Source organism: Chiloscyllium plagiosum, chromosome 35, assembly GCF_004010195.1.
Source record: "Chiloscyllium plagiosum isolate BGI_BamShark_2017 chromosome 35, ASM401019v2, whole genome shotgun sequence".
Classification (NCBI taxonomy): Eukaryota; Metazoa; Chordata; class Chondrichthyes; order Orectolobiformes; family Hemiscylliidae; genus Chiloscyllium; species Chiloscyllium plagiosum.
Window position 1 is genome coordinate 41,892,844 of NC_057744.1, and position 11,618 is coordinate 41,904,461.

Sequence of the window (11,618 nt, forward strand, 5' to 3'; positions counted from 1 at the left end):
CCTGGCAACATCCTTGTAGATCTTTTCTGAACCCTTTCAAGTTTCACAACATCTTACCGATAGGAAGGAGACCAGAATTGCACGCAATATTCCAACAGTGGCCTAACCAATGTCCTGTACAGCCGCAACATGACCTCCCAACTCCTGTACTCAATACTCTGACCAATAAAGGAAAGCATACCAAACGCCTTCTTCATTCTCCTATCTACCTGCGACTCCACTTTCAAGGAGCTATGAACCTGCACTCCAAGGTCTCTTTGTTCAGCAACACTCCCTAGGACCTTACCATTAAGTGTATAAGTCTTGCTAAGATTTGCTTTCCCAAAATGTAGCACCTCACATTTCTTGGAATTAAACTCTATCTGCCACTTCTCAGCCCATTGGCCAATCTGGTCCAGATCCTGTTGTAATCTGAGGTAACCCTCTTCGCTGTCCACTACACCTCTAATTTTGGTGTCATCTGCAAACTTACTAACTGTACCTCTTATGCTCGCATCCAAATAATTTATGTAAATGACAAAAAGTAGAGGGCCCAGCACCGATCCTTGTGGCACTCCACTGGTCACAGGACTTAAACTGGAAAGAGTGCAGAAGAAATTTACAAGGGTGTTGCCTGGACTCAATCGTCTTAAGTTATAGGAGAGGTTTGACAAGCTAGGGCTTTTTCTTTAGAGCACAGGAGACTGAGAAGGGATCTTATAGAAGTTTACAAGATCACGAGAAGTATAGATGGGATTAATGCACTCAGTCTTTTTCCCAGGGTTGGTGAAATCAAAGACTAGAGGGCATCAGTTTAAGGTTCGAGGGGAAAGAATAAAAGGGAACCTGAGGGGCAGCGTTTTTACAGAGGGTAGTACACATATGGAATAAGCTGCCAGTGGAAGTGGTTGAGGCGGGTACATTAACAACATTTAAAAGGCATTTGGACAAATACATGGATAGGAAAGGTTTAGAAGGATATGGGGATTTAGACCAGAGTGGTGCTGGAAAAGCACAGCAGGTCAGGCAGCATCCAAGGAGCAGGAAAATCAATGTTCCGGGCAAGAGCCCTTCATCAGGAATATTCCTGAAACGTCGATTTTCCTGATCCTCGGATGCTGCCTGACCTGTTGTGCTTTTCCAGCACCACTCTAATCTAAACTCTGGTTTCCAGCATCTGCAATCCACACTTTTGCTTAGAAGGATATGGGCCAAGTGCAGGGAAATGGGATGAGGGATGACATTTTGGTTGGCATAGACCAGCTTGGGCCAAAGGACCACTCTCTGTGCTATAAGACTCTATGACTCTATGTTGGAGCCAGTTTGTATCTTCAACAAGTAGCTGTACATGGTACTTGTGGCTGAAGGGATCATGGGGTATGGAGAGAACGTTGGAGTGGGATATTGAATTTGCATGATCAGCCATGGTGGTGCTGGCTCAAAGGGCCGAATGGCCTACTTCTATTTTTTGTGTTTCTCTGTTTCTAACCCAGGTCCCCGGTGCTGTGAGGTAGCAGCGCTGATCACTGAGCCACCGTGTAGCAGATGGGACAGTTGGTGTCTTATTTGTCTCAACCTTTGTTTTGTCACTGTTACTCCTGTTGGCTGCTGCCTCATTAAACCATCTGCTATTTGATCTCCCTGGGCCTTCACCGTGTCGCAGAGTTTCTCCTGTGTTTATCCTGCCACCACCAAACCTCCCTTCCTCTTTCCTACCACCTTCCAGACTCTCACACTTCGCTTTCTCTTCAATTCTGATGAAAGTTCAAACAACTTCGGCTTCTCATCACAGATTCTGCCTGACTGCTGGCTTTGTCCAGTTATTCTCACTTTATCCCAGAATAATGTGATACAGCCAACTTATTGTCTATAGTGATGTTGGTTAATGGATACATATTGACCAGAATACCAGGGAAGAAACTTCAAAATAGTCGTGTGAACTGTATGAAGCCACAAGAGACAGCAGATGGGCCTTCAGTTTAACATCTCATCCTAAAGGCACTAGACTCAATGATGTTATATTCCTTTAGTGCTGCACTGATTGTCAACCTGGATAATGTTCCCAAGTTTCCAAATGCGGCTTAGATCCATGTACCCTGATTCAGAGACCAGAGAGCTAACAATGGTCGAGGCTTCAAGACCAGGGTTAAATATGAAATTCAGGTTATTACAGTTTGTCTGTGTCTCAGGAAAGAGGTTATGACTGAAAAGCTCCACAGATACATATGCAGAAGAGGGTTAACTCCTGTATGTGCTTACCAGCATGTGCTCAGCAAGCCAGCCCTCTTCTTCACCAATCCGGGAGGCAATGCGAAGAGCAAAACACTTCTTTCCCAGCAGCGAGTTACCTCCATAACCACTCCCGAATGAAATAATCTCCCTGCGCTGAGGGATGTGGGCGACCAGAGTTAGCTCAGGATTGCAGGCCCAGTTATTGACCAGTGGTTCTAAATACAGAGACAGATTGTCACCAAAGAGTTCATTACAAAACTGTTAGATTGGAGAATAAAACTCTTCTCTCTTTCCCTCTCCTACACCCAGATAGCAACAACTAATCTAAAGATGGTGAAACCAAACTCACTCTTTAGAGGTAAAGGACATCCGACTGAGTGAAGGCATTTGACAAACTGGCCATTGCCCAGGGTTTCCAGTACAGCTGATCCCATGCGAGTCATGATCCTCATGCTTGCCACGACATAAGGAGAATCTGTTAACTGGATCCCGATCTTGGACAAAGGTGATCCCACAGGTCCCATGCTGAATGGAATCAGGTACATTGTACGGCCTAGAGATTAACAGCAAGAGTATTAGAAGAGAATTAATCTTATTAGATTAGATTACTTACAGTGTGGAAACAGGCCCTTCGGCCCAACAAGTCCACACCGCCCCGCCGAAGCGCAACTCACCCATACCCCCACATTTACCCCTTACCTAACACTACGGGCAATTTAGCATGGCCAATTCACCTGACCCGCACATTTTTGGACTTGTGGGAGGAAACCGGAGGAAACCCACGCAGACACAGGGAGAACATGCAAACTCCACACAGTCAGTCGCCTGAAGCGGGAATTGAACCCGGGTCTCTGACACTGTGAGGCAGCAGTGCTAACCACTGTACCACCGTGCCGCCCAGAAAGGCAGCTAAAATGTTATCCCGACTCACCCTTCAGTGGCTCATAGTGCATGCTGAGAATTACTCTGGGATGGAATTTGTTTGATGGTCAAATCTTTATGAGCTCAGGTGGAGTGATAATCCCTGCTGCCTATCTGTCAGCAGTCACACGATTACGGGAGGAATAACAAACATTGGGAGCTATGCAAGAACAGATTAGGGTAGGATTATAAACCACAAGTGGGAAGCTCGGAATCTAGATCTATAAATCAAATTTTAACTCACTAGCAACTATCGTTTATGCAGCATGCACTATGAGCCACTGAAGGGTGAGTCGGGATAACATTTTAGCTGCCTTTCTGGCTGGTCTCATGCTGACCATTCAGCTGCTGTTGACTTTCATAAAAACTCATCTGGTTCATTAATGTGAAGGAGGTGAAGTGAAAGGGTGAATAGCTTTGTGTCCACACTCATGAATTAATATCTGGCTATGCCACCACTGCAGAAGCTTGAACACATATACCAACAGGTTCAAGAACAGCTTCTTCCCTGCTCTTATCGGGGTGCTGAATGAACGTCTCTAATTTCAAATTTAATGTTGATCTTGTTTTTGTGCAAGTCCTGTGCAGCCATAACCTTGTATGCCTTGCTCTGTCTAAACACCCCATGATCCATATGTCTTTGTATGCTATGATTTGCCTATACTGCTCACAAAACAAAACTTTTCGCTGTACTCAGGTACATGTGATAAGGGTAAATCAAATCAGACTATCAGTTAGTGATAACTCACCACTTAGTGTGCCGGAAGAATAATTAAGAAATAGCACAGATTGAAATAATGTCAGTACCTTTCATACATTCTGGGAAACGTAAAGTGAGTGCCTTTTCAAATTCCTTCTCCGACAGCCAGCGCCCAAGTTGGCTGACCCCGCTCTTCGCTATGGGAATGGTATCTCTCTGTTCAGGGGTCACAATTACGGTTTTACTCTCCACACGGGCAACATCTCTGGGGTCTGTGCGAGCCAACCAGCTGGAAATGGTAAAAAACCAGATTCAGTCAGAGATTCCTGCACTCGGGCAGGTCAACCTCATTACAATTCAATAACAAATCACTGCAATGTGTGCTAAACCAGATTGAAAGGCTGAAGCTTAGAGCAGCTGCTTCATGTGCTCAATCTGTCAGTGCTCTGAAAGTCCGGAAAGAACAGTGAGAATTCTGTAAGAAACACAGCTTTCATATTAGATTTGTGTGTGTGTGTGTCTGTCTGTCTGTGTGTGTGTGTGTGTGTGTGCGCGTGCATGCCTGTGTGTGTGTGCGGTGGTGGAAGCAGCAATGAAGCTGCTTCATGTGCTCAATCCGTCAGTGCTCTGAAAGTCCGGAAAGAACAGTGAGAATTCTGTAAGAAACACAGCTTTCATATTACATTTGTGTGTGTGTGCCCGTGTATGCCTGTGTGTGTGCGGTGGTGGAAGCAGCAATGAACTTGTAAACTGGCTTTGCCTCTTCTACATGTTGGGGTGTGTGACAAGGTGAGTAGCAGCTGAATTAGTGTTCTGCTTGCCTCTGTGGCAATCTGCTCCAGTGAAGATCATCATTTGCAACCCATCAATGAGTTTTCATTACTTTTAATCCAAGTCAAGTTTTGCAGACGATGAACGGGTAGCAAACATCCAGGCGTTTGAAACAGCCATTGGTGAATGGAAGTGCCATACTGGTAGAATAGCAATTCTTCTCTGAGCTATGCAATGATGCATGTCAGTGGGAGTTTGTGGAGATACGTTCCTGTTTATGTAACCGAGTTATACCAGATGTGGGAATGTTTGTTATTGATGCAAAAGCAGATGTCATTAGCATTGCAGCCTCACAGCACCAGGGACTTGAGTTTGATTCCAGCCTCGGGTGACTGTCTGCATGGAGTTTGCACATTCTCCCCGTGTCTGCGTGGGTTTCCTCTGGGTGCTCCGGTTTCCTACCACAGGTCAAAAAGTGTGGTCCTGGAAAAGTACAGCAGATTAGGCAGCATCCAGGGAGCAGGAGGGTCGACGTTTTGAGCATAAGCCTTTCATCAGGAATGTTGGGGGGGGTGCAGGGCAAGGATGCTGAGAGATAAATGGGAAGGGGGTGCGGCTGGTGGGAAGTTAGCTGGGAATGCAATAGGTAGATGAAGGTGGGAGGGTGATGGTGATAGGTCGGAGAGGAGGGTGGAGTGGATAGTGGGGAAGGAAGATGGACAGGTAGGAGAGGTCATGAGGGTAGTGCCGAGTTAGAGGGTTGGATCTGGAATAATGTCAGGGAAGGGGAGATCAGGAAACTGGTGAAATCCACTTTGATCCCATGTGGTTGGAGGATCCCAAGGTGGAAGATGAGGCATTCTTCCTCCAGGTGTTGGGTGGTGAGGATTTGGCAGTGGAGGAGGCCCAGAACTTGGATGCCCTTGATGGAGTGTGAGGGGGAGTTGAAGTGGTCAGTGGTGTGGTTGCTTGGTGTGTGTGTCCCCGAGATGTTGGTGTACTGTCTCCTTAGTGTAGAGGGGATCACATTGAGAGCAACGGACACAGTAGATGAGGTGTTTGGAGGTACAGGAAAATCACTGCAGCATGTGGAAGGATCCATTGGGGCCTTGGATGGAGGTGAGGAGGGACGAGTGGGTACACGTTTTACTCCCCCTGTGGTGGCAAGGGAAGGTGCCAGGAGTCGAGGGCATGGACCTAACAAGAGAGTCTTGGAGAGAATGGTCTCTAAGACTTGCAGATAAGGATGGTGAGGAAATATATCTCTGGTGGTGGGGTCTGACTGTAGGTGGCAGAAATGGCGAAGGATGATGCAGTGTGTCCTGAGGTTGGTGGGCTGGAGGGTGAGGACTGGGGGGTTCTGTCCTTGTTGCGATTGGAGGGATGGGGTTCAAGGGCGGAGTGCAAGAAGTGGAAGAGATGAGCAGGAGGGCCGTCGTCGACCGCATGGGAGGGGAAATTGCGGTCCCTGACGTAGGAGGCCATCTGGGATGTTCTATAGTGGAAATAGTCCTCCTGGGAGCAGATATGGTGGAGGCAGAGGAATTGGGAGTAAGGGATAGCGTTTTTACAGGAGGGGGGGAATGGGAAAAGGTGTAGTCCAGATAGCTGTGACAGTCAGTGGGTTTGAAGTAGATATCTGTGTGAGTTGGTCACTGGAAATGGAGATGGAGAGGTCCAGGAAGGGGAGGGAGGTGTCAGAGATGATCCAAGTGAACTTGAGGTCAGGGTGGAAGGTGTTCGTGAAGTTGATGAGGTTTCAATCTCCTCATGGTACAACGAGATAGTGCAGATACAGTCATCGATGTAGCAGAGGAAAAGGTGGGGAGTGGTGCTGGTATAGCTGCAGAAGATGGACTGTTCCATGGATCCAACAAAGAGACAGGCATAGCTGGGGGCCATGTGGATGCCCATGGTTACCCCTTTCGTCTGGAGGAAGTAGGAGGATTCAATTCAGCCAGTCGAATGAGGGGTCAATGAGGGTACTGGTTGAGTCGGTGGGAAAAGACGAAACGGAAAGCTTGGAGTCCTTCGTCAGTGTGGATGGATGTATACAGGGACTGGAAGGTGAAGGTAAGGCATTAGGGGCCGGGGAAACGAAGGCCATGGAAGAGGTGGAGGCCGTGGGTGGTGCCTCGAATATATGTGGGGAGATCCTGGACCAAGGGAGAGGCAATGATGTCAAGGTATGTAAAGATATGTTGGTGGGGCAGGAGCAGGCAGAGATGATGGGACGACCGGGGCAGTCAGGTTTGTGAATTTTGGGTAGGAGGTAGAATCGGACTATGAGGTTGGAAGCTGTGGGTGGGAGATCCCCAGAGGTTGTGTACGGTCTGGAAGATGATGGTTTGGTGATGGAGGGTGGGTGAGGTCATGGTTGAGAGGCAGTAGGAGAAGGTGTCTTAAAGTTGGCGCCTGGCTTCAGCAGTGTAGAGATCAGTGCGCCAAACTACCACTGTAGCCCCCCTTGTCCACTGGTTTGATGGTGAGGTTGGGGTTGGACCAGAGGGAATGGAGGGCTGCGCGTTGTTTGAGTGAGAGGTTGGAGTGGGGGAAGGGGATGGACAGGTTAAGGCAGTTAATCTCCCAGCGGCAGTTGGATATGAAGAGATCAAGGGCGGGTAACAGACCAGCATGGGGTGTCCAGGTGGATGGGGTGTGTTGTAGGTGGGAGGAGGGGTCCTCGGAACGTGGTTGGGAGTCCTGATGGAAGAGGTAAGCTTGGAGGCAGAGGCGGCGGAAGAAAGGTTTGATGTCACGATGTATGTTTTATGGCATCATGGGTGATGTCACCACAGAAGTGACGCACACCGTTGGAGGTCAGGGGGTGGAAACGGTGCATTTAGTGGCCCGCAGGGGCGGAAGTGACATTCCATGTGACCATCACGATGTGTTCGGCAGTGGCTGTGTGTTCATCGGCGGTGTTCCAGTGAGTGACGTCGGTGGGGGCGGAAGTGGCTAAGGTGGTGGCAACTACAGGGGCAGAAGTGATGTGCCAGGTGGTCTTCACGGTGGTTTCAGCAGCAATTGTGCAGGTGGTATATTTGGCAGTGTCTGCAGTCTGTGGGAGAGGAAGTGACATCATCGTTCGCCACAGTGGTAGTGGCTGTAGCTAATGGCATCTGAGTGGTTCCGGAGGCCAGGAGAAGGTTCTGGAATGATTGAGGAATCCTGAGTTTGGAGATAAGTACATGAAAGTTTGGTGTACTTACGTCCCTTGATTTCCGATAAGCTGGAGAAAAAGCATTTGTTGAGTGTGTGAATTCTTCTCAAAATCCTTTGCAGGTCTGGGAGAGTGTGACCCTGAGCTGGGGCAGGGCTGACTGCAGGGATGGAGGTGGTGGCACATGGCTGTGAGGATGGAATGGAGGAGCCAGAAGGAGAATCGTATCTGGAAGCTTTGGATTCGCTGTACATCATGGTTGTCCTGGTGATGTCCAGACTGTGATGGTCTTAATGCGGTCTGGTGTCCATGCAGAATCAGTTAGTTCCGTAGGTAGACGCTGAAGAAGGAGATGTGGCTGAGGTAATGAGTCTGCTTCAGGCTGAAGAGCTGCAGGGCACTGGAGATGACCTGGGGCAGGGGATGTAGTGAGAGAGAGAGACTGAGATCCTATCAGAGGGAGGAGGAGAACTTCTTCAAGGTTGGCATCCTTGAAAGAGGCTTTGCAGTAAGGTTAAAATCAACTAGGAGAAAGCGAGAACTGCAGATGCTGGAGATCAGAGGCGAGAGTGTGGTGTTGAAAAAGCACAGCAGGTCAGGCAGCATCCAAGGAGCAGGAGGCTTGACGTTCTGGGCATAAGCCCTTCGTCAGGAATGTGGGGGCAGCAGGACCAAGTTGGGGTGGGGCTGAGGGGAAGGCCACTGCGAATGGAATAGGTAGATGAAGTTGGGGGGATGGGGGGGTCGGGTGATGGTGATAGGTCGGAGATAAGTGGGAAGGAAGATGGACACAATCCAAAGGTGTGCAGGTTAGGTGAATTGGCCATGCTAAATTGTCCATAGTGTTCAGGGGTGTGCAGTTAGATGCATTAGCCAGAGGTAAACATACAGTAATAGCATTAGGGAATGAGTCTTGGTGGGTTACTCATTGTGGGGTCAGTGTGGACTTGTTGGGCCAAATGGCCTGTTTCCACACTGTAGGGATTCTATGGGGAAAAAGAATTATACAAAAAAAATGGAAATGTGAATACCTAAAATTGAGAAGCACAATAAAATTTCACTAAATTTATAGACTTGGAGAGAGAAAGCTGCTTACCAGTTCTGATATTTACGTAAGCATTTGATTAACCCTTGCTCTTCCATCAGACACAGAAGCTGCCTGTTCTCTTCTTCACTCCCATCACAGATGTGGATCTTGTCTGGTTGACATAGCTTTGCACTTTGTTCAACAAAGTCTCTCACTGCAGGGCTCAAGGCGCTCAGATCACCCTGAACCACATTCAGAGGGTGCTGGGGAAGGCACTGTAGTTGAGGGGCCATCTCTCCCAGAAATGGATTAACAACAGGCTGTAAAACAATCATAACATCAGTGGCAGGAGTACTCAGTGTGAACTGAGCAACCCACAGAGTGCAAAATTCACTTCCAGTGATCCTCCTACTTATATTTGCTGATATGTCATATTGTGATACTTTGTATACATTATACAGTATTTGTGCAATACAGGCACAAACCTAGTTTCACTCAGTGAGTCATTCCAAATGAAAATTAATGTTCTGAACATTCTGTTTTTGAAAAATTGCAATTGATTCCTGACTACTGAGGGAGGGGACAACACAACTACTTTCTTAACTTACTCATCATTATTGACCTTCCTTATTTTAGTGTGTTCAATCTAGTTTATTTCATTGTCTGGGGGCGTATTGTTTCTTTGGTGTGACAGATCCTCACCAGAACCCATCCCAATGAAAGATACATCAAATGGAGTTGCTGCCACCATCTTATCTTAGGTCAGATCTACAGTCCCAGTTTGACCTAATCTGCTGCAAGATAACCACCAATGGTCTAATTATTCCTGATGAAAGGCTCTGGCCCAAAATGTTGACTCTCCTGCTCCTCGGATGCTGCCTGACCTGCTGCGTTTTTCCAGCAACACACTCTCGACTCTGATCTCCAGCATCTGCAAACCTCACTTTCTCCTAATGAGAAGACGCTCTAGTCTTAAACAAGATGCGGTTTATTGCATTAACACCACAAGGAACATCTCACATTGGGAATTTAAACATGTCTGCATGGGTTTCCTCCGAGTGCTCCAATTTCCTCCCACAGTCCAAAGACATGCAGGTTAGGTGGATTGGCCATGGGAAATGCAGGGCTACAGGAACAGGATAGGCAAGGTGGGTGCAGTTGAGATGCTCTTTGAAGGATTGATGTGGACCCAATGGGCCGAATGGCCTGCTCCCACACTATAGGGATTCTATGCTATGATATTGGGTTGGGTTTAATATTTCCTCAGCTTTAACACATTCAGAACCAAATACCTTATACAGCAGTTACAATGACTGAAATCGTGTGAATATAAATCTACAACTTACACCCAGATCTCTCTGCAGAATTCCTCGTGCATGAATCTTCATATGCAGGTGTAGAAAGTAATCAGAAAAGCTAATCTTTCCGAATAACAGCCAGTAACTAGTTGGGTCCTGCGGGACCCCAGCTACTCACTATATATACAATATCACTGATTTAAATGAGGGAACTAATTGTGATATCTCCAAGCTGACAAATGACACAAAGCTAGTTTGGAAGGTGAGCTATGAAGGGGATGTAGAGGTGGTTCAGTGTGGTTTGGACAAGTTGAGTGAATGGGCAAATGCACAGCCAGTGATGTATAATGTGGATAAACGTGAGGTTATCCACTTTGGGTAGCAAAACCAGGAAGGTGGATAGTGGTAGAATTGGGAAAAGGAGAGGTACATTAAGATCTAGGTGTCCCCCTATTAGTCGCTGAAAGTAAGCAGGCGGTGAAGAAGGCAAATGGTATGTTGGCCTAGAGAGAGGATTCAAGTACAGGTGCAGAGATGTCTTGCTGCATTTATACAGGGCCTTGGTGAGAGCACAGCTGGAATACTGTGTACATCTGAGAAAGGATGTTCTGGCTCTAGAGGGAGTGCAACAAAGATTTACCACACTGATTCCTGGGATCTCAGGACTGATGCATGAAGGGAGACTGGATGGGTTAGGACTACAATCACTGGAGTTTAGAATAATGAGGTGAAGGCTATGGAAACCTACAAAATTCTAACAGGATTAGATGGGGTAAATGCAGGTAGGATGTTCCTGATGACCAGAGAGTCCAGGACCAGAGGTCATAGTTTAAGTGTATTGGTAAACCTTTTAGAACTGAGATAAAGAGAAATTTCTTCACTCACAGAGTGGTGAGCCTGTGGAATTCACTGCCACAGAAAATGATTGAAGCCAAAACATTGAATGTTTTCAAGAAGGAGTTAGATGTAACTCTTAGGGCTAAAAGGGATTAAAGGATATAGGGAGAAAGTGGGATCAGGGTTCTGTGTTGGATGATCAGCCATGAGCAGGCTCGAAAGGCTGAATGGCCTATTGCTGTTTTCTGTTTCTAAGTGTCCTGGGCAGCAGCATTCCATTGAAAGGTGCCAGTGTCCTGCTAAGTCCAGCACTGAAGTGGAGATACCTATTGCAAGTGGAATGTGAGATGTGCTAAGGGATGGACAGGGTAGTTGCTGCGCAAGGAACATGCTCTGAGATGTTGGTGACTGGCGTTCAAGGCTGAAGGAGCAAATGTGAGCTGTAGTCACCAGGTACCCGCTCAGACTTCCATGTTGGGGATTGTCACCATCTAGTTTCTATCCAATAGATAGGAAAATGGGACACTGCATATCAAAGAGGTGAGATTAGGTAATAATGACATGTAAATACATGCAAATAGATGCAAATTATCTTCTTGCTGCTCGCTAGTGAGATTCCTGTCTTGCTGTTTAACACTTGTTTGGAAAACGGGACGTTTTGCTCTCAACATCAAGAATTGCATTTCTACT

General features: G+C 47.1%; 1 protein-coding gene across 1 annotated transcript in view; it reads right to left on the bottom strand.

Moving 5' to 3' along the window:
• The window catches only part of LOC122540559 (phosphoenolpyruvate carboxykinase, cytosolic [GTP]-like), a 14,183-nt gene extending 5,097 nt beyond the window's left edge, over positions 1-9,086 (bottom strand). The window contains exons 1-4 of the mRNA XM_043676427.1: positions 8,863-9,086; positions 3,940-4,121; positions 2,561-2,764; positions 2,223-2,426 (exon numbers count right to left, since the gene is read on the bottom strand). Coding sequence (XP_043532362.1) covers positions 2,223-2,426; positions 2,561-2,764; positions 3,940-4,121; positions 8,863-9,086 — 814 coding nt within the window. The remainder of the gene's footprint in view (positions 1-2,222; positions 2,427-2,560; positions 2,765-3,939; positions 4,122-8,862) is intronic.
• Between the last annotated feature and the right edge of the window lie 2,532 nt (positions 9,087-11,618).